This window comes from Echinococcus granulosus, assembly GCF_000524195.1.
Source record: "Echinococcus granulosus chromosome Unknown EG_S00008, whole genome shotgun sequence".
Classification (NCBI taxonomy): Eukaryota; Metazoa; Platyhelminthes; class Cestoda; order Cyclophyllidea; family Taeniidae; genus Echinococcus; species Echinococcus granulosus.
The window spans coordinates 1638954-1666909 of NW_020170388.1; the positions used below are offsets into that span (position 1 = coordinate 1638954).

The 27956-nt window shown below is 43.5% G+C and overlaps 2 protein-coding genes across 2 annotated transcripts; both read left to right on the forward strand. All coding sequences in view use genetic code 11, as the record gives it.

Moving 5' to 3' along the window:
• Nucleotides 1–634: 634 nt before the first annotated feature.
• EGR_02018 (Cell division cycle and apoptosis regulator protein) lies at nucleotides 635–14488 on the forward strand (the record flags this gene model as incomplete). Its single annotated transcript, XM_024491267.1, has 17 exons — nucleotides 635–1081; nucleotides 1123–1484; nucleotides 1526–1910; nucleotides 1952–2120; nucleotides 2292–2646; nucleotides 2828–3265; nucleotides 3309–3810; nucleotides 5821–6004; nucleotides 6330–6433; nucleotides 6610–6653; nucleotides 6969–7263; nucleotides 7334–7526; nucleotides 9058–9359; nucleotides 9760–10185; nucleotides 12089–12307; nucleotides 13279–13388; nucleotides 14281–14488. 17 exons carry the CDS (start codon nucleotides 635–637, stop codon nucleotides 14486–14488), a joined length of 4743 nt encoding a protein of 1580 aa, XP_024354410.1.
• Nucleotides 14489–17409: 2921 nt separating this feature from the next.
• Nucleotides 17410–27373, forward strand: EGR_02019 (Conserved oligomeric Golgi complex subunit; the record flags this gene model as incomplete). Its single annotated transcript, XM_024491268.1, has 17 exons — nucleotides 17410–17457; nucleotides 17514–17636; nucleotides 17673–17740; nucleotides 17778–17859; nucleotides 17932–18153; nucleotides 19328–19414; nucleotides 19466–19652; nucleotides 20331–20589; nucleotides 21083–21296; nucleotides 22300–22425; nucleotides 23142–23628; nucleotides 24836–24872; nucleotides 25210–25494; nucleotides 26218–26425; nucleotides 26472–26632; nucleotides 26671–27256; nucleotides 27299–27373. The coding sequence occupies 17 exons, from the start codon at nucleotides 17410–17412 to the stop codon at nucleotides 27371–27373; spliced, it is 3255 nt and encodes a 1084-aa protein (XP_024354411.1).
• Between the last annotated feature and the right edge of the window lie 583 nt (nucleotides 27374–27956).

Genomic DNA, 27956 nt, shown 5'->3' on the forward strand with positions numbered 1-27956 from the left:
GCTCTAAGAAAGATTGCACTTCGGTCAATGCATGTTGCACTTCTGCTCTGCGGCATGGCCTTTTAGCAGTAAAGGCCAGTGTGCCGCTTTAAGGTCGCACCTCTGGCCAACTTGATCATGGCACACAGTCTGTTGTTTTATTTTCCTAACCATTAGGCGTTTTAGGATTGCGATTAACTGCAATTTGATTTCAACTATTCGATCAAATTGAGTTAGTATATGTTGAGTTGACGGCGGAGGAGGTAATCACATTCCGCTTCCGAACTAACCCGGAGGTGATGTGCTCGGTAACACCATTATTGTCAAGGGACTGGAAGAGTGATTTGTGCATCAGCAGCTTCAACTTATCCATTAAGTACAACTCAATACCTTTAAATGTCAGTTCAAAAATTTAAAAACAAGATTAAAATAAATTAAAATATTATTGGGGTCTTTAATGCATACTTTATTCCTTGGTAAACTCAGGACGATGAACGAACTGATCTGATACTTGTTTAAATTCCTCGGGCGTCGGTTTCAATACTTCGTTTGGCTAATATGGCTGGCCGCAGTTGGGGACGAAATGGTAATTTCATTTTGGCGTATACATTTATGCACTTTATAAGGTCCCGGGTATAGTGTTGGTGGGGGGTATATGGGTCCGAGTGCACCTGCGATGGGTGCCAACATGGGCTATTATGTTAATCCCATGGACAGGCGGCCCATCTACACAAATAATCCAATGGGAAAGCCATATAGTGGTGCAGGTTACCGAGATGATGCCTACAGACGTCCGCGTGACGATTATCGCGGCGGCAAGCGTCCAAGAGGTAGAAGTCCGGTTAGTGACAGGCGATCCCACGGCCATGACACCTACCAACGCAAAGACAGCAGATCTGGTAGGAGGCCTCAATATACCGGTCGCTACGAGGTGAAATTCCCCAAACTTCCACTTACTTTAATGTCTGCGACGGTTCCCGAACTCAAGCTTATGCACTACAATCTTAATATTCCCGCCGATTTTTCCAAGGCTTGTTTCACGTGGCAGGAAGCGTTCCCGTTGCACGAGCCGATGCGGATCGCCACTAAATCGGATGTATACGTAGGTTTCATACTTGAGTGTTTATTACCTCTGCTGCCCAGATTTTGCACAAGGATGTGGAGACACACTTTGTTCATCCGACTAACGCTCTGAACGTTCCGGATGCGGATTACTCGTATTCGGTTCGTGTAATGCCGGTTGCTTCACCTGAGCTAGGCGATTTGTATAAACAAACCTTCCGTGCTGCTGATGAGAAGGTTGACTCTGAAAAGATCCCGGCTATTAAGAATATACACTTTTTAGTCGGTGGAAAGTCGAAAAGTGAGACACTGGCCATCGGAGGTCCCTGGTCACCCAGTCTGGATGGCCCAGATCCGGATAGCAATTCGCAAACGCTCATTAACACAGCTATTAGGACTTTCAAGGGGTTTACTGGCGTAGATCTATCATCTGTAACCGAGTGGTAAGGACACTTATTGGGACATCTCGCTCTTTTCTTTGAAGGGTGCGCTTCCTCGAGATTCGCTACTATCGGGCTGCTGCCACAAAAGCTCCTACGATGACCGAGGAGGAGGAGGAGCGCGAGATCAGCGAGGACAAGCAGGAAGTTGTCGTCTTCTTCATTCCCGACATTTCCCATCTTGTGCCGTCTGAGGAAGAGTGGGAAAAGACAAAAAAGATGTACACGGACGCTTTTCAAAAGCTGTTTGAGTCTCCGGAATCGGAGAGGGCGGAAGAACCTACCAAATCTGAGCAACCTGTCTCTGAGCCGATGGAGACTGCTCAGGTCTCTGAGTCAGTCTTAGACGAAAGTCAAGAGAGCTCCCACGCTGAGCGTGCTGAAGGAGAACCAACTCACTATTCAAAACTGGATATCAATAGCATGAAGGTTGGTGTTTGATTAGTACAACCATAACTAGCTGCTAATAGGTGACGGAGCTGAGGGCTGAGTTGAGTGCTCGCAATCTTGACTGCAAGGGGGTTAAAGCTAGCCTTGTGTGCCGCCTACAGAATGCGCTTGATGATGAGAGGAAGGCTGAGATGACCGAATTGAAACATGCTGAAACTCCGGCGCCGGAGGAACCCACAAAGGTGGCGGGTAAGTGTGGTACTTTGCGTTTTTTCCCCAATACGGTGGCTGCCCCGAAAATCGTGCGTATTTTCTACTTGATGATTAATCAGTTACGTGGAATCGGGGTCGTTGTGGAAAGGCGATTGCTTGGAGAGAGCACTGCCGGTTAATGCCTTCCCTTTTTGCTTGTTACTGCAGCCGAAGATGCGCCGTCTAGTCTGGCTGAAGCCTCTGGGCAGCCAAAGGAAGAACATCAGCATCAGCAACATCTGTCGAAGGATATGTCAGAAAAAGAACGTCGTCGCTTGGAGCGCCTCTATCGGTTGGGCGATAAGCCGGCTATCCTTGTTCACCCTAACAGGGCAGCGCGTGGTGGTCGTTTCGATTGTCACCGCGTCTCACTTCATTCTCTCCTCAACTACCAGGGTGAGGAGCAGAAGGAGCTCAACTTTGAAGTGTCTCTGTTTGCGGAGCAATTCCATACTATGATGCAGCGTGACTGCGCTTTCACTATCTTCAAGGCCATCTACTCTGCCCCCGAAAAGGATGGAAAGTACGAGGCAACTTATTGTGCTACACTACTACTAGTAGTTGAGCGTACTCGCAGTGTCAAAAGAAGGGCTTCGTTTTCGGGGGGGAGGTGAAGGGAAAAGCGAGGAAGGATAGGGTGGTAGATCTCCCCGTTGCCGGTTGTTCATATCTGTTTCTTCATTTGCTGTTTTCTTTCCGTGAAGGTCCGATCAAAATGGTCACGATGAGCCGGATCCCAAACGTCGACGTGACGACGACTATGAGGAGTTGTCTCCAGCAGGTGATGACGAGGAATCAAGCAAGCAAAGAAAGATGCGCCGCACTGTTGACTTCGATCTACTCTTCGCTTTTACCTTCTTCGACCTCGGTCACGCCGGGTTTATTCGTGATCACGATCTGACTACTATCCTGCATCTTCTTAATCTGGGTTACTCCAAGGCCCAGATGAAAAAACTCGTCTCCAAGGTGTCGCATCGCGAAAATGTTCGATTCAGGAACTTAACTGATCGCGCTGTTGTTGAAGGAGATCCCAACGACGTTGCGACATTAAAGCTGAATTCTTGTGATCCTGAGTTCGTTCGTGATCTTGCTGCTGGGAATGATCTTCTCTTCGGTGGCGAAAAACCACAAGGCGCTTCGAAGTAAGCTTTCGGTTGCTACTTCCTTAACAAGCATCCTTTTTAGAATAATTGTCGCTTCTTCGGCTGGTGGTGAGGAGCTTCTCAAGCGCGTTGAAGCGGCTGAAGAAAACAAAAAGTCCATGGAATTCCAATTCTTCCAGATTAAGGAAGAACTCGAGAGGACCCGATCCCGTCTGAACGTCTGTAAAGACTTCGAAGATCGCCTCAAGAAAGAGAATCGTGAATTCCAAGAAAAGCTGCGTGAAGAGCAACGGGCAAGTCGAGACAATAAGAGCCTTGTTGCGACCTACAACTACCTGTTGAGACATTCGCGAGAACTCTTGACGAGCGTAGTGAGTGAAATCGACAAGCAGTTCGAGAAGGAGAAGGTCAAGCGTGAGACTGAAAAGGCGGCGGCTGAAGTAGAGAAGGCGAAACGTGAATCTCTTGATGGGACGGACTTGTCTGGAAAATCGTTGAAGGATGAAGCTTGTGCTTCTGTTGCAACCGATGATGACGCGGGCTCGAGAGGTGCACAGAAGAATGAAGATAAATCGGAGTGGGAGGTAGTTGATCAAGTGTAAGCAGTCAATACGCTTGCGCGTTCTACTCGTGTTTCCCCTGTACCAAGTCGATGTCGTCCCATTATCGAGCTCCTTTGCGTTTTGCATTTCCTATTAATCATCCCGCTACTACCCCGCTGCCCTTGTAATGCGTACAACGACCATAATGGCCCCATTTTTTATCAGTTTTCCCAAATTCATAAACGATTTTGCGACGAGACTGTTGTCGGTGCGTTTGTGCGCCGAATGGGTCAAACAATTTTGGTTTCCGAGTGCTGTGGGCCACTGCGTCCTCGTGATGTTTGCTACGGTGCCGGCTCGGTGTGTGGACTAAACTGGTGCCTAAGGTATTGTGCGCGCGGGCACTCTTTCGGAAACTACATGTTCCCTAGTGATTTTCCACACAGACAGATGTGGGTGTTGCAGCATGCCGCTTTTTGTGATCGGCACGGGTTTAGCCCGCAAGGACCAACTTGGAACCTGTTACTCAGGTTTTGGCTTGCCCACTTTGAGGTCAGTGGGGCGGTTACCTGTTGCGATGCTTGGGGATTGTAGTATTTCAGCCGTGGCGGGGGGGTGGTGGTGTAGCTGCTGCGGTCTAGGCAGTCTGGCGGTAGTGGTAGTCTAACTTTTGGTTCGAGGCGGCCCTGGAGCCAAAGTAGAGATGCCGGTTTATGGACGTCGAGGTGTGGCTGTGGATTGTGCAGTTGGAAGGCGGTATCGCACCGTGCCGAGGGGATTGCGGGAGGAGGGAGGTACGGCCTTGTGCAAGTCTGAGGGTATAGGGGTAGTATAAACAGCTTGAGTAAAGTTGAGGCCGTCTCAGTTGGTACGTGCATGTTAAAGCTCTTAGAGGCACGCAGTCTGTAGAACTTCCTGATGATCGTTTTCAGGCGTAGGTCAAAACATTCGCATGTCCGGTGCGATACTTGGTCGTTTGACTCTCGGTTTGGAACGCGCCACTTAAAAAGCTAAGACATTTTTCCTTCGCTGGCAGTCTGCCCTCCGGACCATGCCAGCACCCCCGAGACAATTTGTAAGGCCGCAATAAATGTTCAGCCCGAGAATTATGTATTCCTTGGACATGAGGAAGTCTCGAGGAGCTGCAGTATGCATACCGGTATGCCAGTTGGTATTTACTAAGTGCAGATTAGTTTAAAGCCGAACAAGATCTCACAAAAGAGCAAAAATAAGTAATCTTATCTTATTTGCGCCAAGAGCTGATTTTGAAAATAAGCAAGTCGGCCGATATTTCTGGGAAACCGTCCCTTGAATGCTCGTATCAAAGCAATCATTAGATGTTTTAGGTTCATACAATCAGAATAACTTATAGTTCTGATATAAAAAATCTGGTACTATTTGAAGTCACTGTAATTGCATACCATTTGGGAAATCACATCAAACCCGATGTAGTGAATAAAAAGTGACAAAACTTTATTTAGTTTTAAGTTTTTAAAAAACTCACTAAATACTGCGATTCATGGCAAGTTGGATTGTTTTAACATATCGGGAGTTGGACAGCCCTTCAAATCGACGAAACTGAACATAGGGTGTTTTCGGCAGTGAGGGTGGGCGCCATTCATCTGCCTTTCTATGTGCTTCGTTGTTTTGAAACCATTCTTGAAGTTAAAAGTTTGATTTGCTTAGTGTGTCTTTGTAGCTTTGTGTAGTAATTTCGAGTGTGGATGCATCAGTAGCTCCGTAGGAATCCCGCGTCTCATTATGGCACGGCATTTATTTGCTATATCATCGCTATTTATTATCGGAGCATTGGGTTTCTTGTTAAGTACTATGAATCGGTGCCGTTTCTTCAGCGCCGTACTGTTACCAACTTGATTAGAAACAATGTTGTTATATACCTTGCTTTAGTCGTTTGATATCTTTTAGGCATCCAACGTTTTTAACGTTAAATGGAGCCTGAGGTCTTTGCGTGCAGTCCAAAGGTTTGTTTACTTGCTAACTTGGGGTATTGAGCACGGATTATTCAGCTTCACATGTCTGTCTTTTATACAGTTGCTGCGCGGATCTCATGGCGAACAGTGCTTTGAAGAGGCTCGGGGCAAGATCTGGTTCCAAGTTCGTCTCACTTCACCGTTTGATAATGTTAATTCCATCCTTGGATCCGTTCCTAGCCGATCAGAGTTGCCCATGGAGGCACTTCTCATGCAACGATATGCACAAAAACTTATGACCGGAAGTAAATCGATTTGTCCTCTTACATGGCCGATAATTGCTCATTATTTTTAGTCAAATATAATTCTTTTGTAATGAGCAAAGTTGAAACTATTTGCCTTTTCGATTAAATAAAGTGCCGTTAAGGTTCCTTCTTGATTTCTACCCTAGAATCGTTTCGCCATACCGTAAATAATTTCGCTTTAGTTTTTAGACCTTCTATAAGGTTTTTTTATTTGTTATCAACCTCCTTCATGTTCTTGAGACTGCTAATGATTTCATTTGGCAATTAGGTGACTTAAAGAATTCACGTAACAATCTTCTTTGATTCATGCTATTTGTTTTCCTAGACGGAGAGGAGCACATGTCGACCGTATGGGATGACCCATTCGTGTCTGCTGAAGTTTACATCCTAATCAAATGCCTTATGGGTGAAATTGCTGATACGACGAAGGTTTGCTTAACATGAATTACGAGTTTTCCCTTTTACATTTGTTTATGTGTTGCCATGATGTAGGGCTTTACATGGTAAAAATGGGGAATGTTTTAAACTCTTGCTTTCACTAACTTATCAGGGGAAGTTTAAGATTTGTAATTTGACTTATTTGATTTTTGTGTGGCTTGCTTCAGGGGGAACTGTTAAGTATCCGCGAGGAGTCGAATTCTTCCCTTGAGTACGTATGTCATGGTCGTCGAAGGCGAGTCACTGTTCATTTCATTATTTTGCAAAAAATATATCTTGTCTGGTTGATAGTTTATTACCGAATGATTTTTCGAGAACCTCTAATTATAAAACCTTTAACGGTTAATTAAATCAAGTGCAATAGCTTGTCGCCAAGTCGAACCCTTTTCAAATATAGTCTCGATTCATTATCAAGTCTTCCTTAAGTTTTAAAAAGGAATTAAATTTAAATTATATTCCTTCCTTTAGATACCAACAGAAATTATCGGGTTGGCTATAATGTATTGACTTTTTCTGTGTCTCATAGAAAGGCGATTTGTTTCGAGAATCCTCCTTTAAATTTTGATGGTGAAGGTGACGAAAACAGTTGCGGTAACGAGGAAGCTGGCTACAATCTCTCAAAACGCGCTCTCCTTGAGAACAGACGGTCCGAGCTATCCGAACTGCCCACTTTAGAGCGGATGCCGTTGAAACGAGAGGATCGCCATCTCATCGATGTCTCCAACTACTTCCTCGAGCAGTCGCTTTGTCCCAACGAAGCGCCGAGCACCAGTGCCACCACCTCTCCCACTGTCGTCACTCAACTTTTCTCTCCTGGACAGGTTCATTTCCTTTGTCGTCACCATCGTTTTATTCTTGTACCTGAGTACAAGATAGCTTGTTTTTCGATAGGTACGAGAACTACTTTTGAAGCAGCCTTCCTTCAGTCAGACAATAAAAGAGCGGGAAACAGATGAAGGCGTGAATCCATGGTGTTTCAAATTCAGCAAGGTATTCTGGACCAAAGTAGCTCCCCGAGTGGTTGATTGGTCTAGCTATTTCGTTGTCAGATCAGCATCGCCTTCTAAGTCCATCTTTCAGTTCGGTGAGTGACGGTTTAAGCTGGGTCTAATGTCCCTCATCTTGTTCAGGTTTGATTGTCGGCTATTCGACTGAGATATCCACGGCCTTAGGGGATTTCGTGATTCATTTTAATCAAAATAGACTATTCAAATTGATTTTATCAAATAAAGCATTGTAAGTATTTAGTTTCCGTAACTTTATGCTTTTGGCTAAAAGTGACTGAGGTGGGTGAAGCAGCATTGTGGACTGTATTGAGCATGTTCTCTGGTTAGGTACACCTGTCAACCCATTTGTCTTTGCAGCTATGGCTAAGATGAACCATCTCAATAGTACTTAATATAAGCTTGACGTCTGAATGACCTCTTTTCCAGTCTGTAGTATTAAATTAACAAGTTCGATGTCTTTAGTGCGGATCTTGATTCCAGGAGTACTTGAATCGTTAATTTTGGTAGCTTCACGTCCCTTCCACCATTTCGTAAAACAAACTTGCGCCTAACTTTATTTGTTTAACCTGCAGCCAATCTCCAAAATTCACTATTTTTTACCTTTAGCTTTTATATTTATAGCATTATTGTGCACGTGCATCGTCGGCTTGAGCCTCTCCCCTCTCCTTTTTAAATCCCAAATCGTGTTCGGCCATTATACTTTTCTTACTTAAGTATTGACTACTTACATTGAAATAACAAATAAAATATGCAAAGCTAAGGGAAGGGGGAAGGCCCTTTTAAAATTCCCTCATAACTCCATCCTTTTTGTCCGTTTTCAACACTTTAATTTCTGTTATTGCAGCTCTTTTGATTATTGAGTTGAATCTTTTGAAATATCAAAGTTAAATAATAACCTGGCAGCCATTACTAAATTTGACACCTTCGACAAAGACACTGATTGGGAAAAAATAGATTGTAAATCCATGTTCGTTTGTCTTGGTGCTGTGTTTGGTTCAAGCAAGCCATTATCCCCATCGTAGATAGAATTACTTGTTTTACCTATTTCTAATCTTTGAACTTCAAACTAAACTGCACGAATCTCTGCTCGGTTGTCTTCTAGTTTCTCAGTCTCGTTAGTATTTATGATGCGCATAAGTGATCCGGATTGCCGAGAGGCGCACCTTCTACTTTGGATTAAGCGTTGCTCGGCTTCACCGCTTTGGGTCGCTTAAAGAATAGTGTAGAAAATTTTCAAGGGGTGCAATGCGGATTCTTGTAATGAATGGCCAAAATTTTTTAATGGCTCTTTGAAGCGTCTCTTAGTCGGTTTCTCATCTCATTCAGAACTTTGGTTCTGACTGCCTCAACCGGAAAAATCTTGGGTAGGAAAATGTACAATTCCTTTCACGAGACTAAAATCGAGTTGGAAAATTTTGACTGTTTCTGATTCAAAAAGTCTCTAAACGATGGATCAATGCTCCTTGATATCTGGCGTTTTGGTTGTTGTTCGCTTTCAGCTTAGCTTCATCCTTCACAGCTCTATCATCATTACATGAGTTTGGGGTTATATTTCCATCTACATTTGAATGGCAGAGCTTTCCTGTCGCGATTTTTTTTCCATTCTAGGGCAACAGCGCTACGCGGTACAGTGTCGTTTGGGTTCTGGAACCTATGGTATTGTCTACTTGGTTCGTCTCCTTCCCCCCCTAGACGCCAATTCAGATGCTGCTACTGCTCTAATGGATACCACCACTGTGGGATGTCTTCCAGAACAGCAGCAGCGAATCAGTAACAATGGTGCTTTAGCCGGCATCCTGCGAGTGGTTAAGGTGGAGAAACCAGACTTTCCACTGGAGTTTTACTACATGCGTGAGACGAGGAGGCGTGTTGTCTCCGCTTTCCGTAGCGGTAGGATCGCTATTGACGTGGTGAGTGCAGCTGTAGCGTCCAAGTTATTTCTTAAGAAAATATGAGGGTATACAGTCCTAGGAAGTAGCTTTATTGTCGATGTATGAGATTAAACGTTATGAAAAATTCATTGTGTTACTAGTGGGTATTGTTGTAGGCGATTGGAGAGGGCTCACCTATTTAGGTACATAACTAAAACAAATATTCCTCTGCTACATTATCGCTTCTCCAGTCTCCGTGTGAAATTCAAGCGATAATTATCAAGGTATTCCTACAATTAGCTTGCAAGGGTTGGGAGATCGTTGAAATAGGTGGTGTTCTCACCTCCCTGTCTGAAGCCAATTAGCCATATGTAGTAATACATATGCTCAAAAGGCATTCTTTTTGAATTCATGGCAATTCAACCATTTTTCCCTTTAGCGGCCCTCAATTTGTCCCGCTTTGGCACTCACTCACAGCGTCGGGCACTTTACCTGCTTGCTCATGCCCTTCTACTCGGTGGGCCTGTTGAATTTGTTAAACTATGGTCTCTTGCCTCGGCAACTAATAAGTTCGAAAAAGATTAAGAATGGCAGAGCGCTGCAGTCATCTCTGAGGCCCTCTCTCCGCCGCTCTTTGTCACCATCGTCACCACCATCACTTTTGCGATATGAAGAGGAGCTGGTGGCGCTGTACCTCAGTCTGGAGCTCCTATGGATTGCCGAAGGACTGCATAATCATGCAAGAATTATTCATGGCGATATTAAGCCGGATAACCTCCGAATTAATGATCGGTTTCCCCTTTTGGATGTCTCGGTGTTGGATGAGACTGTGACGAATGCAGGAACGGAGGAAGAGGGGATGGCTGTGAGTGGGTTTAAACAAACTTGATTTGGCTTTCCGTTTGTTGGATGCTAGAGTCACTCCAGACGATTGATAAAAGATCCAGACGCCTGTGAATGCTGAGGAACTCCAGTCTGTAAGTAGGAACGGTGTATTTGCATCTGAATATCCATATAATAATGCTATAATGCTAAATATGAGAGTAAGATTTGTTTATACGCGCGATTTTTTGAAGTGTACGTAAGCTACCAAAGGCGAATTTTTTTCAACCTATCGGTGTCTCGTTTAAGTATCTTGCAACAAGAAGGCCCGCTTTAATTGCCTATGGGGTGACATGGTAATATTGGAGCCACTGAATGCGACGGGATGAATGTGATGCATTGTCTTGTAAGGTAACTGCCTTTTCTCTCTTGAGTGGTCCAGACTGCTCGGTCGAAAATTTCGTAGCCGTGATAAACAAGCGATCCTATTACAAGAAACCAATGAAACTGGATCGCTAAATAGCCACCACCTTTGTTGGTGATTCAGTTTTGGACCGTTTTCCACCTCATTTAAAACACTTGTGATTATGGAGGGGAATTCAGTGCATTTAAAGTCTGGCAATAATTACATGTTTTTATACCTTCCTCTTGTTTTGTGGCAGCAAAACAGAGGAATGAACTTTAGGATGATTCCTCTAAAGACGCCTACTGCGTTGATTAATGTGAGAACCCATTCATTTGCTAGTTCAATTTATTATTAAATATTTTAATGATAAAGCTATCAAGCCTTACAGTTGCGTGGGTTTGGGGCGGATACTGTTTTAAACTGTACCACTAAATGTTCAACGTGGGTTGCCTGAATCCTCTCTTGCTTCCAGGTTTATAAAAAAAATAGACAAAGACCTCACTGCAGAGGTTTGATTACCGACGTAAACGCGTAAACAAAGCGCGTACCACCAGAGCAGACGCGCCCGTTGGCTAGATGGTGGAGACGTCCGGGTGTGAGCCCACGTATGGCTGATCGTGACTGATTTACCTTGGCCGTCGAGTTGATGTTCCATGTGAGCCAATCGGGAGGGATCGAGCGAGGGCAAGACTTTCTACAATGCTTAAGGGTCAGTCGTCAGCGGGATCTTCTGGAAAATCGACCAGAAACGTTTTTCTAGGGCTGCAGTTATCTCCATCATATACATCTGCTCCCGGTGTGGCTGGTTTTTGGATCAGTTATCCGCATTAAATTAAATCACCTGGGTGACTCCGTTTTTGGGATTTTAGTTGTCTAACGGCTTAACACACTTGATTCAACAGCTAAACGAAGCCACACGGACTACGCTGTCGTCTGCGTCGCTGCTAGCTATTTTTCATGTACAACTTTGGAATTGTTACTTGGAAAAGGGACTGATTAGTTGGCAGTATTACATCTCATCTAAATATGACCAGAGCAGTGGTATTCAGTTTCAAGGCACAAGTCATCTGCCTGAATTCCAGCTTTGGCTGTTTCCCCAATTTCCCGTCTCTTCATTTCGATCCCTACATTATCCCTTTGAGTGGAAACACCCTAAACCTGCCGAATCATCAGATAGTTAAAACTCTGTCCGATGAGGAGATTATGCATACCATCCTCCACGTATGATCATTCACGTGGAGTTGGATCAAATTTGGTTTAATTAAGGTTAGTATGGGGATCACTTGATAAAAGTGTATTCTATCTTGGTTTCTGAGATTTGTCAATCATTTCCTTGATTTGGATTTTACTATTGTCACTTCATTAGAAGCGTCCAATGATTTGCTCTTTTTGAACCCTTTGTCACCAAAAGTACTAGCAGATATCAAGATTCCATCCACTTTTAACCACCTGACGTTTAATTTTGTTTCGCAGTTCAAGTACAACACAAAGTGGTAAAGGTGTTCTCTCTCATCTGTAGCAAAACGTCCTTTCTTGACAGGGCGACGATTTCACCGGTTGCCTGATGTCTGGCCGATGCACGAAGGTCCTGGTGCTCCTGGATTTCGGACTCTGCATTGACATGGCCCGATTTCCACCGGACACGGCGTTTAAGGTAGAAAAGAAGCGCTCCTTCCCTTGCATCGAGATGCTCACCGGTCGGCCGTGGACCTATCAGGCAGGTCTTGCCATCACTGCTTTACCGTCTCAGCACCTCTTAGTTTCTACTATCAGTTCTCCTCAATCAAAATATCAGGAGTTAGTTTCTGGAAGGACAGATGGACTGATGGTTTTTGGACCCGTTAATGGTGAATTTGAATGCTTCTTCCTTTGGAATTGTTGGATTTGATTCCTCGAATTTGGGGTAGCGAGTATCGCGAAACGTTCTCGACGTAAGCAGTCGTTTCGAGAGCAAGAAATTAACTTGCCTGTTAATTTATTAGGCATACCCTTGAACCGGTAACACCACTTTAATTGACGACTCCTTTGAACTGGGGTGGTGACAGGTCTGTGTTTGAAGTCAGCATTCTGCACCGAATCGATGAGACGCATTTGGACGTTTCGGTTGTGGTGACTCTTGAGCGTAGGACCAGTCAGCGCTGGATCCGCTATCATCTTTGCTTTGACCTTTATAGAACCGGCTTAGCTACGTCGAAAATTTGTTTTCCCGTTTAAATGTTTTACTCTACCTGAAAATGAATTTGGCGTACATTTTTACAAGTAATAAAGAGAGAGGGGAGTTTTTAAATGGCATATTGCTTTTGAAAATAAATTTAGAGATTCGTATTAATAATGGGTTTTTCGTACCTTTTCATGCCTCTGGAATCGGTTCCTGCTTGAGGCGGATCCGAAATAGTGTTGGCAGTCCAGGTGCAGGTATTGGGGATTCAGTATCGAAGCAATTCAGACAATAGCGGTTGCATTTCATCCTCAGCTTTTTGGCAAACTTCTGGTCTACCAATGATTATTCCATTATTTATTTGAGGAAATTGGCGGAATAATGGGTTGCAGTTGGGTTCAGCACCTCAAAATACCGATTATGTACCGATACCTTACAATTTTTATTAATTTCCCAATTCGCCATCTGACCGCATTTCCAGGAAAAGATTGCTACTGCTGTTGTTCGGACCATTTTCGATGCATTTTATTGTTATGTTTATTTCTCCCTTTCCTAATCCCTCTAACACGCAGCTGGACTTGTTTAACATTGCCGGTGTAATCTACACTCTGGTCTTCAAGCGCTACATGGAGGTGGAATGCTTCAACGGCGAATGGCGTCCCAAGGCCCTGCCACGTTCAAAGTAAGCTCACCCACCGTCGCTATAACTACGTCTTTTTGTGTCAATGTGCAAAATCCGGCAGTGTTATAACAGATCCTGGATAGTGTTGGCTTTTTATAACCAAATAGTTTTCCAGTTCCAGTTCAAATGAGCCTTTACTGCAGCTCAGCGTAGATTTCAGCGTCAATGGTCTAGGCAATTTAAACAAAAACCAGATGAGTAGTCCTCTTTTTAATCCCAATAGTAGTTTAGGAAGCCTGATTCCTTCAAACTAACCCACTTCTTCTACACTAGAGTACCCACCAACAATTTGTGCGGGATGGGTTATTGAATGATTTCTTATGACTTATAAAGTGGATGTGATTGTGTAAGATAGAGATGCGAGTCATACTATCGATATGCCACGCTCTGTTCGTGGCCTTTATTGCAGTCCTATTCATTTGGCCTCTCGCATCACAAACTGATGAGTGCAATTTGAGCCTGTCCGGCTTACGAATGGGATTTTGCACAATTTCGATGAAGCTGTAAAGTTTTTCCGCAAAATTTACTGTGAAGCGTGTGGAGAAGGTGCAGTAACGAAAAAAAAACAGTCCAAAACTAAAAATCGTTCTGTCAACTTCATGTTGGTGGTGAAGCACCCCAAGATGGGTAGATCTTGTTGGGGAAAGTGCTCTGTTGATGATGTTGCTGATGTTGCCACTACGACAATGTTCAAACAATTGTGGGTGAACGTGTCACGAATGAGCCCTAGTAAGGTCTAAAGTGGGTTGCGGCACATATTAACTACCTACACCGGTTCATAGACAAAACGCTATTAGATAGGTGTCTTTGTGATCGACATCGACCCCAATCTTTCCAGCGTTATCTTCCTGTGAAGGCACTTCAATTACTTTTGTCATTCTTACCTTTGCAGCCGAGTCTACCGAGCGATAGAGGTCTGGCGCAGCATCTTCTCCGCCCTTCTAAACGTGCGTAGCTGTGCGTCCACTGATTATCCCGACCTGGCCGGTTTGCGGGCACTGTGTGAAGCGTTCCTACGCGACAATGCAGCCGACTACAATGTGGCCGCTGAGAAGGCGAACGCCATCATCGCTCACTTGAGTCCGGGGTTCAATGGATGACGTGGCCCGTCTTCCTCAATTTGGTTTGATTGACCAAGTCTTTCATTTGTACTATAGATTCATTCCCCCAATTTTATGTGTAAAAAACGGTGTTTTGTAAATGCATTTATTACTCAAAGCGTAGCATCTCAGCGATGGCACGTTTGGGGGTGTGCTGTTTAGCTTCTACATCTCTGTCATTGGATCGCGGAGATACATTCGTTGATGGTGATCTGCGTTGCCTTTCTGCCGTGGGCGGCAACACGCCCTCGGTTGCTGAAGTCGCTACCGATTCAGTATTCTGGAATAAAACGCTGACGCAAACTTAAAGCTTTTCCCGATTCACGTACTAACGCCGGTGTCGCCCAGTTGGGCTCTTTCAGGCCCTCCTAGCTGATGCAGTCTGTTTCCTGACCTGATCATCCGAGCACTTGAACAGCATTGCAAATACTGTCTCTCGCGCGTAGAAACAGATATCTAGGAAACAGTTCTGGGACCAAAGTGACGCAGCACCTCACCGCATCCCACAAGTGCCCAACCCTACTGACGATGCAGATGATCGACATGTCTGTGGGTAAAAGATGGTCCACAGGTAGGGAATGGATGTGGAGGGAATCGCCTCACTCTGAGCTTGCACGAGAGGCGGTTGATCAAATGTTTCGGCTTTCACACCAACTTACAACGGACAAATGTGCGATCTGTTGAGCCTGAGGCGGGATCACGGACCTTAGAATGCTGACATTAGAAGGAACGTCGCAGAGCAACAAACCTCAGCAATGCACAATAACGTATTGACACGGTGAGCCAAGTAAACGGCCTGAGGTATCCTAGCGGACGAGGGTAGAGACCGGGGCAACAATGAACAGCCCCCGCAATAGCAGGGCCAAAAAAGTAAAGGCGTGTAACCCAACGTAGGTTAGAATGTCGCATCAATTGCATAGGCAAAAACCGCACCTTACCTCACCAGAATTCCACATGACACCGTGAACAGCTTAGATTTCACATGATAAACATCACCGCGGGTGTACTTAACTAAACGACCGAATGACAAGTATCCAAGAGACTAGTTCCAATCCAAATAGAACAGTCTCACAATAAAAGGGACCACACAAGCATCCGAGATGGGGCATCCAACATTTCGGCAACCATGCAAAACACCCCCAGTTTCAACTCGTACAGAACACCTCTAAAACCGAGTCGAGCGGAAATTTTATTGATAAACTCCAAATAAGGCAGTATATTCAAAGGACGATAGGCAAACCTACCGCGCTCAAAAAGTCAAATCCACCACAACCAGGCCTGAAATCCAGAAATAGAGGCAAAATTAGTCAGGGCAAGGATGGAATTGTCACCGATTCCCGCCAAAAAAGAACAGAATCGTCAAATGGCTCCTGCAATCTTCATCACGAAACTCACCTTTTATGTGTTGGAATCAAGCAGAACTGCGCAGGATGCCAAACTCGGTCCATTGAAATACTTCAATGGAAAATAATTCAACGTGTTATGGCACGTTAGTAGTCGCGGGACAGCGACGCACTTTGTAACTTGCTTAAGGGAATCCCACAAGAAACATGATCTGCTTGAATCGGCGGGGTCGCGACTGCTAGTGAAACAAACGACAAGGGAAGCGGCAGAAGTCCACCATCAACACAAATAATGCATCATAAAAGTACTTCCAAAACCTAGGCACCCATCAAAGCAAGAGCCCGAGACGGATTCAGCATAAGAACCGAGAACCCCGCCAGTGGTTATGATGCTTATCTAAATAGTACCTGATGTCAGCCAAGAAATATGGGAATAGGTTGGACATATTTGTGGCACTACTATGCATCTCTAATGAATTAAATAACAACATAGGTGTCGGGGTAGTCATTGTGGTTCTGCAGTAAGGGCAAAATTGGAGAAAAAATGTAGTGAACCAAGAGCAGTTTGAATAGCTTTAGGTACCCTAGTTAAGGGTAGTAGTCGAATGTCTTACAGTAGGTTGTTACTGCATTCGCTGAGGCTCATATTTGATACTTTAGGATAGCCACTTTTTAATTAAAATATTTCAAAGGCATTTTACAGAAAAAAAGGATACTAAGCGACCATAGCAATGTCCAGAGTGGAAGGTACGCTAAACAAAAGCGTTTAGCATAGTTCCATAATTTCTATACTTGATCCATGAACATAATCGATTTTACAAAAGCAAAAAGCATCCTCGGGTTACTCTTGTATAATCCTTTTTTCCCGATTGATACTTCACAAAATATTCAATGCAAATGGTTAGCGCTAATGCGTAACATCGTTAATTAACTAACTACCCTCATAACATAAATTCTGGTTTCATTGAGCCTAAACACTGTTAAAATACACAACTCCCACAAATTGGATTTTAGCACTTAATCGCTGTTGTGCACTTATAAGTAACCTTCTCACTAGTGTTTATTTAGCCTTTACAGATTGTCTGGTAGATTGCTGCTTAAGGTCTTAAGGCACTTTTTGGAATGGAACTTTAATAATTGACAAGTTTTGGGACTATTTTTCTTTGAAATACCTAGGAGGCTTATTTCCATTCCTAAATCAGCCTAGCCGAATTTGAGTATTTTTTCCTACCCATATAGCTAAGCTATGGTGCTGCCGTTTGGTTACTCGGTTATTTACGAGTTAATGTCTGAAAGAAAATCTACATCATTCTTAAATGGTGCAGAAGGCGACAAATGCTTGTCAGCATAAGAGTTACTCCGCCACGCTTTGGGGTGTTTGGCGTGGCTTTGTCATTTATCTAAATGAGTGGAGAAAATAAACTGCAAATTCCAAGTGATAGGCAATAGCTCTGAGTTCCGGTTGTAATAAATGTTGGGGAACGTGCTAGTTACTCGCTTCATCTCTTTGATTTCCTCGGAATCTTTGCGATTGTCTCGGTCTAAGCTAATGCAAAGTGTTTATGGTTCAGGTTTGAGATGGAAGCTTCCGTGACGGAAATATTTGAAAAACATACCGCTGATGAGGTACGACGTATCTGCATAGAAATCAGGTTAGTGTTCTCTATTCACTTTCCTCTAAGAATCAGCTTAGAAACGACGTCGAAAGCAAGAAGATGGAACTCCGCTTTCTCGTTGGTGAACGCCATCGTGATGTCATCGAGGCTTCTGACAATATTCTCTGCATGAAAGAATTCAGCAACAGCGTATGTCTTTCCTTTTTTCTGATTCATCCTCTTTAGATAACAGAAAAACTCCAAGCATTGGAAAAGTGCTGCTCATATGAATCCTTTGCGCCGGCAAATATATCGTAGGTCTTTCCAGCACCTCAATTTTTGCTTCTACAGTTGGTCAAAGCGTCAACATTCAGGCAATCCCAAGAAGTTGATTGCATCTCAACTGAAACTCCTCCTTGACATTCCCGAAATGGTAAGAAGGGACGTTATTTGAAAATAAATCGTCTTTTCTCGGGTTTTTAAACCTCTATTTGTTCGACTTTAGATTTGGTCGGCTCTGGACGAGATGGACTACACAGGAGCGGTGGAATTCTTCCTTCTTGGACGCCACCTCTCAGTGAAGATGCATCTCACGGGAGAGGCAATGGCTGCTCACGTGAATCCACGTGTGTTGGTTAAACGTCAGTGGGCAGCTCTGGATGACATTGAGAATACTATCGCCTCAGCTTGCCGCAAACAACTCGCACTTCCGACTGTCTCCGACGAGGTGAGTTTGCGTCTTTCCTTGTTCGAGTATATATAATCACACTTCCCCCTTTTTATTTCCTAGTGATATTATTTCTATTGAGGAAATTATGTTCCTCTGCTTTACACATTAACGGAACCAGTCTCACTTCGGTTATTCTGCTGCAAGCCTTTGTAGTTTCATTCCTCTATTCTTTCGCAGCGCCACTACGCCAAACGTTGCTCTTCGCTCGTGAATAGCTGTCTCTTTTTCGGCCGTTTTTTTGTTGCTCTGGACATAAATCGTTTGAGTTTTCAGTGACCACATTGTTGTAAATCTCCACACTTTTTTAAATAATTCCCGTTCGGCTATTAGCAGCCGGCCTTTTAATAATTACTGCCTACAAAGTACTGGTGCGCTGTAATATGGAAACACCTGTGATACTCATTTCAGATCGCTTGGGCTCATCGTCAAAGCTGCTCTCAAGCATATCACATAATTAGAGTTTTAGAATAAATAACAGAGGTTTATTTGCTATACGTGATAGTGGGATGATGTTAGACATGCTACTAACATACTACCTTTTATGGAACCACTCGCTTAATCAGAACCAAATCCGTCTTTAATTATTTCAGGACTGTCCAACTACTTGTCTAGGTTATTCTCAGCTTCTTGCAATAGACTAGGGCATCAGTTCTTTATGTTGTGTCCACAATTTGGCGTTCTCATATAAGCTTTGTAAACAACGCTCTGATTGTGACCATTTTACAAAACTCCTTATTGAGGTGCCTCTCATAACCCGATGTTTTTATAGCCCTCTTTGTCATGGGTCTTCAAAAGCAGCTTCCGATAGCACATCCCGCCTATGTTACTCCAGATTCTTTCTCCAAAGCGTTACAGGGCACAAGAAGCTGGGAGGTAGCTTTGTCTCAGCACAGAAGGATTAAGCTAGAGTGGGGTCTCGTGGCACCAGTCTGGAAACCGAATCACGAGAGAAACATACAACTAATGTATTCAGATTTGCCAATCAAACAAATGTCGCTATACCAACCAGTAAGCGTTGTGATCCTTAGTGACGTAGAAAATTTGTCGAGCATATCCCGCGACGCTATCTGTATATTATCAGACTTACCGTCAAAATCAGTCAGATTGGAATGGTTACAAAATCTTCGGTGTGCTATGTGGGAAATTAAGTGATTTTTCCCCTCCTAAATAGATCCTGGCTCAAGCACTCACTGCCCTACTCGTGCTGGAAGATCAGACGATGCGTACTGCTTTGGACGAATTTCTCTCCGGTCGTACGGTAAGTTTTGCGTTTTTTTCTCAAAATTAGTACAAAACTTTTACCTTTCAGACAGCACTGAGTTGTATTCTGGGTGTTGACGAGGTCTCCAAAGGACGAATGAACATCGGGGTTGACCAGCGTCTATCTACGGTGGTGCGTCTCTTTACACAGACCTCCGAGGCTGTAACCAAGCTCTTTCTGCCCAAGGGTCAAATTGCTACGTTGCTGGAACAGATGTCAAAGTGGTGTCCTCGTGGTAGGCAGCCCTTTGGGTGGAAATCTAAATTTATTTGATTTTTCTCGTTAAATTAGCCTGTGAGAAGGATTTGATCTCTTAAGCCTTAAACCATTATGAGACTTTCTAGCGTGATTTGTAGGAATTTAGTTTGTTTGAGTGACGTTATCTAAGTTGATCTATCAACTTCACTTTTGGCAACTTAGCTATAGGCTCCCGTCCATTTCATCGTAGTTGGTTGATCGAACGTGGAACTATGACGAAAGGATGTGGTCAGTAGTTTTGGTCATGGTGGTTAAACAATAAACGATAAACGGATAGTCGAAACGGCTGAAACTACGTATCTTTCAAAACACGATCATTTCTGCGCATGAATCTAAGCATCTAGTAACTTGACTGCGGGCTTGTTCCTTTGTTTATTAGCTCATTTTTTTTGTGGCAGCCGCCGTAATTAATTGACCGTATTTTGTGGGCAATGAGTGCTCGGAACAATTTGATAGATGCTCATTTTAGGTTATCCTCTATAGCGCTGCAGTGTTACGCAACAAAGCATCCCATCCCTAATTTCGTCTATTTTGCTTGGCTACATCTTTTTGGTGTATTTTTTGTCGACAGTTGTGTCAAAATGGGGGGCACAAATGTGTAGAAAACCAGACTGTTAAACGGGGTCGGGATGAGGAATATATCGTCATTATTTAGTGAGCAATACTGGGTCGTCTCTCTACACTCTATCAACCCTAGAAACCGCTTGGTTCAGTGGCGAGAATTTGTTCGAGTACCTGCCAGAAAACATCGCCTACTACCACGTAACTCAGGCGCCGGCCCAAACACACCAGCTGAAATCACCCACCTCCGGTCCATCAGAAGAGAAGAACTTCGACACCCAGCCCAGTGGCATTCGTGCCTGTCCGCTGTCCGTAGAAGATTTGACGGATCCGTTCAAGGAGTGGTGGCAATCGTATGTGATTTGTTTCTACAGATTCGAGGCTCTTTGTGTCTCCTTACTTGTTGATTGGGAGGGCAGAACTGGCTTTTCCATCCCATTTACCAAAATCCCTAGTATTTTTCGGAAGTATCCACGGTACTTTATTTGTTTAATAGCAAGAGTTGTTGCACTCTGGATGGTGTAATTAGATGACGGTCAGTTTTTATCTGCTATTTTTTTTGGTGAAGAAATAAGTCAGAAGGTGAACATAAGCATAAGCTGTCCAACTTTTAAGATAACCAACTCAGAGGGGTTTTGAAACACCTACTTGTTGCTTAAGCTACATCACCAAAAGGACGAATTCTTTATATCGAAATCTTATTTTGAGGTTTTTTCATTTTAACAGAAATCAAATCGACTTGCGAATTGGTTGGAATTCAGCCGTCTAATTTGACTAAACATAGCGTCTTGGAGATGGGTAAAACTTTTAGTAAAATAGCCTTTCTTTGTGTCTACGTCGCCATAGAACCCTGGGCTTCAGCCAACAACAACTCTCCACCGTCCTCTCCTCACACCTCGTTGATATCACCGACCTTGTGGACGCCCGGCACACTTTGCTCTCCAGCCTTCCCACCTCTTCTGGTCATGTTGACGACAGCAGTTCTGCTCCTCACCCTCTGGGGCGTCGTGTTGACCTTTGGGCTGACCTCTTCCAACCTCCCTTCCTCCAGCATCTTGAAGTGGGTTCTGGTTCAATAGAAGTTATTGCTCTGAAGCCTATTCCTGTTTCTTTGTCTATGCATTCTTGGTCGGTCATTGGTCCATCGATGTGTTGACTTCGTGAAGCATGCTCGGTTTTGAAACACCTTTTTTGGAATTTTGTATTCTTATGGTGATTTTTCGCCTTCACACTTCTTTTTCGATGCGTGTTGGACTGATTTCTGCTGTTATAAGCCGGAAATATTTGTATGAACTTGAGATTCTTCTGTTTGCGGTAGCTTTATGTCGAATGTATTCATGGTCGCTTTAAAATTATCTGTAAGACTGGGTTTAATACCCTTCCAATTTGGGATAAAAGCACTTTTAAGGGTCACAAAAGAATAAAAACAGTCTGAGGTGAAGAGAAGGCAGAACTCTGTCAACTTGCCCATCATCACTGAGCACAAGAATGACGACACATCAAAGTAAAATGCATGCCTACGGCTGTGCACAAATATGGTAGCGAAATTAATATTTCCGGATTTATAGATAGATCAGACGATTTTAGCTTCTCATTCTACTTTTTTCTTACCCCTTTAGTACCGTTTGAGTTGACACTGTACTGCGCATAGGATAAGATTGTCAAAGAATGATCGGAGTTGGGACGATATTCATTTTAGGTGTTTTCTACAGTTTTCGTAGTATTTTAACGCTTGGCGTCGTTTAGTTGAAAGAAAACGACATAGCCTCTTAATAAGAAAACTCGTGGGTCTCGCATCAAACTATCGCAATTATAGGCCCATAATCACTTACACAACGTCATCACGTTTTCCTAAGCTTTTAAAGCTTGGAGAGTGAAAGCGATAGTGGTAGAGGGATAGTTTTAGCGATATGACGTGATTTTCAACGAAAGACAACTTTCAGCCTTTTACGATTACCGCTTTTGGTACCCTTTTGCTCGTAGCTCATCGGGATCAGGGAAATTGGTTCAATTTTTATGAACTAACTCTTCAACTATAACTGATTTGACTTTCTTCGTTGCAGGCTTTGCTGAAATCCACTCTCAACGAGATCTTCACAGACTTTGAGACGGCCTTACTTTCCCTGGCCAAATCACTTGACCAGATGGAGGATAAGTCTCACCAAACTTCATCGGATGAAATACCAGTGGTGAGCCTAGATTTCTCGTTGGTTTAATATTTTGTCAACTTTGATTGGTTAGCAGCCTAATTTTGGGCCCCAACAACAAATTATATTTAAGTATCTTCTTTGAATACCTTGTATTGTGAGAGTAGATATGATTGATGCAAAGTCGTGAACATTACCGTACAATAGATGGAATTCTGTTTTTATACGGAAGCAGATTTAAGACAGCTTTAAAAATCCTTTCGTGTGTACACGATATATTTCGCTTCAACTTGATCAAGAAACGGGAGATGGTAAGGCTTTTATTCAAGTGAAGCGTAAAAGGTGGTTGTTTTATGCCTCTTCGTTCTAGCCAACATTGTCTTGATGATGCAGGGACACTAAACTGTTTATGAAATCGAGTAGTTAATTTATCGCTCATGATCTGAATGAGGTGTAAAGTGGGGATTTTTAGCTTAATTTACGGAAAAGCGAGCGAAATCTTAGCAAAGAAATGCGGGTTTGGCCAATGGACCATTAAGACTGCAGGAGGACAAGCGTCAATTTTGTTTTAACGTTTACGTTTTAACCAACTATTCTCCGGATATATTGACTACGGCAGTGTACTTTCTCATATCGTTAACCGTGGCACTGAAGTTGAGTTACAAACCATTATTCGATGTCGAAATATTTAAAGAAATAGCTACTTCTGCTTATGGTTGACGACACAAATATGATTGCTCTTTTAATGCCAAATTCAGCCTTTAGACAAGGAGGAAATGTCATCAGAACTGGATTTGGCGTCGTTTGTATGGTCACAGAGCTCTAATTCCACCGATCTGTCAAATTACTACCAAGAGGAAAAGAATCAACTTCTGTCATCACTGGACGACCCCGTCGATCATTTGGACATTTGTCCACAGGACCTGGTGATGGCCTACTTTGCCTGTCTTGTGGGTCGAAAGGACCTCCTTCCACGTCCGTCAGCCACCCAGGATGCTTCCAGCCAACTCCCAGGTCCCCTACGATGGCGGTTGAGTCGACTCCTGGAAAGCGCTGCTGCCACTTACGCCTTATTCGACTGTCGTAAAGGAGAGGGAGGGACAATGAGCGAAACCGTCTGTGCTAGTCGACATGAAATTAACCTAAAAAGGCGTCTCGTCACACCCCAGTTGAAACGGTACGCTGTTCGAATGAGCTTGATCTCGCAGTTGAGTTATGGTACTGCAGACGAATGCAAGCGTCAATGTAATTCGATTCACGAGAGATAAAATGAGACCGCTTACTCCTTAATCTACAAGCACGAGAACAGAGGCCTAGATATACGTTTATTATCCTACGAATTCCTGTCTTGACATCGAAAAACTTAAGTTTACTCCCAAAGACATTACAAGTAGCTCAAAAATTTGGGAAGATTTGGGGGTAGTTGTAAAAGTCGGTATGGTTTTACTAACATCGTTGTGAATCTTGACAATTTATCCATTTGCAAATGACGCTTTTTTTCCTACTATTTTGCTTAAAGAACAGTCGATTGGCCTGATTGTAAGCTTTTGAGGTATTACTGAAAGTTGCTTTATTATTGCTAACATAGCGTTGCGCATGGGTTATCCCTGTAGTCAGGTATATAATCAGAGTAAAGAATGGTTGGGAGATGAGTGCGATAGGTAGCAAAAACAGTTCCGTGATATCACCAGGGTAGCTGAAATAGGGAGTATTTTGAATGTTCTCAAGGTCAAATTCCCTTCCTTTCAATAGGTCCTTCTTGTTGGGCACTATCCTCGGCGCTCAATGTGGTTGTTCTTCCGCCTCGGTCATTAGATTTTAAAATCACTTGCAAGCCAGGAGCGTGGATTATACGATGGTTTTTTACACGAGATCGAGACGACATTTGATTTCAATGATAGTCTTTGGTGCGAGCTATGTCGTAGAGATTCACTTGCACCATTCCGCTGAAGGCTGCTCGGCTTTTCGTAACGGAGATTTTTTATTTTTTAATCGGTTTTTTGTAGGAGCATTGGTAATAATGTTAAGGCCATTGAATAAAGCTCACAATTTAACGTAGTTTCAAGTAATTGTTGTACATTCATACCTTTTTCCAACTTCATTTCCATCTTTTGTCTACCTAGGCGGGTATTTTCCTCAGTTTATTGCAACATGGGGATGTATCCAGCTCATGGATGACCTTCAAAATCCAATATATCATTGTAATTCGTTGAAATTTAGTCCCATTTCATCACTAATCGCTATACGGATCTTGAGACTGGAGTTTCGGTGGCTCTTTTATGAATCTTTGTAGATTTTGCCATGCACAATCGAAGTCTTTGCTCTATAGCATTTCGGTATGACATCTAGTCACAAAAGTCTGGCTTATTGTTCGTTTGGAGTGGGTTAAACAACTGGTGTTAGCACTGCGAACATCTCAAGGTACACGAGTTTATAAATGACGTTTTTTTAGACCTACAGGAAGACGGCGGAGATGAGGATATAGAAGGGTAATTTGTGGGAGGCTGAAAAGACATGTATGCTGGCAAATTTCCGTTTGCCTTGTGACTTCTTTTAAAACAGTTATTCTTATAATCGTTTTGAAAAATCTCACAAAGCTAGAACTGATACTGTGCCTGAAACATCATAGATGTCATTAGAAGTAGGAAAGACTGGAAGCAATTACAAGAATAGGCCCAGTTAAATTTTAGTGGTCTTTGCAGCACTACTAACAACAGTTTTATGGAATAGCTAAAAGCAGAAGGCATGTTTAGCAAGATCTAAACGTAGTAGGCTCCGTCACCGATGCTAATGATAAAAGACCTCCCTATAATTCCATTTAATCAGAATTTGTAGCACATTCAATAACCGTCTCTGCGAGATCGTTGCCACCTCGGCTTCTGAGGACGTCACCACGTGGAAAGTTCTTCTATCCTCTGTCGAGGAGCTCTTGGAGCGATGCTGTAATCTGGCTCGGCGCGTCTCCAACGAACTGCCACCGCAGGGTGGGGCTCGTGGTGCCTTCTGCGTAGCGCGGGCCTGTTTCTGCCTCCTTGACGTCTATCCCGCGCTTGGAGCTACTGTTGTCACGGCAACTGCACGATTGCTAGCTGAGGAAGCAAAGAGCCCTTCGTAAGTCGTATTTTGCGGGGTATATATATATAATACATATTGATACTTAAAAGGGTTATTAGTCAATCTGGCTGAAGCTAAGGATCAACGACCTGACTTTGTGGTTAAGCTGTGGAGATTACTTCGTTTTAGCAAGTGACGATATTCATCTCTAGTTTTTACCAAAGAGAATCGAATACTTAGTCCTCCTTCCAGGGAGATTATGAAACTTAGGAGGCGATAGGATGTCGGAATGCATTTCTGTTTTATGATATCATCTTTTAAAATAGCTCGTAGCTACTACAGCAACAGCAACAATAAGAATCTTTGTAAGTGGAAGCGATTGCGACAGACTTCCGCTCCCTTTGATTGCTTAAGTGAATGGTTAATGCCCAATGAACGTGGGGTTTGAAGGATATTAGCCTTCAAGGCTTCATTAAACTGAATTTAAACTTTTCACCAACCCTTTCCAGGACCTTGAAATTCACCTGTGAAGCTTAGATCGGCTTCGGCTAGAGTTCCAAGCAAAGCTGTGCACCTTGATTTAAAAGTCGCAACTTGAGTTGGCAATAATGCCTCGGTTACTTATCGCGTTATTTCGGATTGAAGTAAGCGTTTGCATGTTGAGTTTTACACTTTGAATTGGACAGTTGAAATCTGTAGTGAGATTACGTGTACTGCTAGATGCGAACGCAAATCGACACAGCATAATGCGACTTGTCAAACTCGATTTCTGCCACATAGGTTCACTCCATGGACGGATGTGTCAAAACTGCGTCAAGCCTGGCTCTCTACTAGTCGAAGTCTTCGCTCCATCGCCGCGCGTTTGAGTCTTACTGCTATTTTACGCGTAACCGTCGAATCTCCAGCTCTGGAGAACCTTTTTCAATCACTCTCCTCTGTCTGCAATGCTTCTAGTGCCAGTGACGCAAAATTAGTCGCCATCACCTCTGTAAGCGATCTTATTATCGTGCTTTTCTTACAGCCTCCCTCTCTAGCAATGGTGTGAGATCATGTTGAAGTCTTCCCCACAAGATACTGACTCATCGGCAGCAGTTGTACGGTTGAGAGTCCCCTCCCATCCCTCCTGGCCACTTCAGGAGACTCTATTCACCATAGCACGGAGCTTGACAACTCTCAGCGTTCATACTCTTCCTCGGTAAATATGAGATTTTCTACAAGTTTCCCTTGTTTTAGAGGTTTTCTTGGCCAATCGTTCGGTCAAAAGCTTGCTGAAGGTCTTTTAAACACATACCGTCGGTTGGTAGAGGACCAGGAGGGCAAGCTGACACAACCTCAAGCTTTGCAGCTCTTATTTGATGTCCGATTCATCCTCCGTTTGTTGGTTTGGCCTCTCACTAGTACAGAAAAACGGCCTTCAAACGTCAATTCCCCCACCGTGGAGGATATGGCTGAGATTGGACAGGATCTCTTAAAACGTCTTGAGGCCGCAGTAGATCCCTTTGATCTGGAGATGTCCTCGGAACCCCTAAATATTGGGATCGGTCATGCTGTGCGAACGACTGCTGTTCTTTATGCTGCCCTGCTTCCAGTGACTTCCACAATCGCCTCCGCAGATCAGGTGGGAGAAGGCAAGTCCGAGGAGTTTTCCAATCTCGGATTTCTTGCCCTGATTCCGGTTTCGAAGGGGTTAGAGGGAAGGGAGGCAGAAAAGGCTAAGAAAACATTAATTTTCGGCCTTCTTCCTTTTTCCCTATCCCAAGTTCGACCCCCGCCTCATGTGACACCTGCTGTCAGGAAAAGATCTAAACCACCCCCAGAGGTAAGTGTTTGTTTTGTTTTCACTTTCGGTGATTTTCTCTAGAAGTCCAAAGAGGTTTCATCGGCTTCTCGCGGCTCATCTGACTTTTCTTGGTTCGGTGGACTTTCCTTTACCTAACGTCCGCTTATTTATCCCTGTTTTTTTTCTTTTGACTTTGCTACTTTGAATAAGACAATGAAAAAGGGAGCAGTGCTACTTTTTATTTGGTCGTCTAATAGGGCTGGAGAGTGTTTGTTTTCTGAAGTTGTTGCCAAATACGTCGATGTCGGTCGAGATTCGTCTAGAATGAAGAAAAGGGGAATGAAGTAGGGTTTTAGTAAAATTATTAAAAATGGGTGGTTGATCATTCAATCTCCTTATTTAAAAGTGTTGTATTCTCGTGGATTGTGGCTTTGTGATACTGACACGGATTCGCTAAATTGGGGAGAACTATTATCAGGAAGGCAAAAGCTTTGCGCCCACATCACGAAGTGTCAGTTGAATCTGATGGATGCGATACGAGTGTCAGAGCTCCACTCAGCATCGAAGAAACTGCATAACATTCCTGCAAAATTCGTTGTATGGTGCAGTAAGAAGCCATGGTATTGGGAAGTCCATCGTAGGACCGATTTTATTGACGCACGACTGGAAGGCATATGCATCTCTTTGTTGGATGCCTTCTATTCTTGATAATGGAGAACTGCGTAACGCTATTGACATC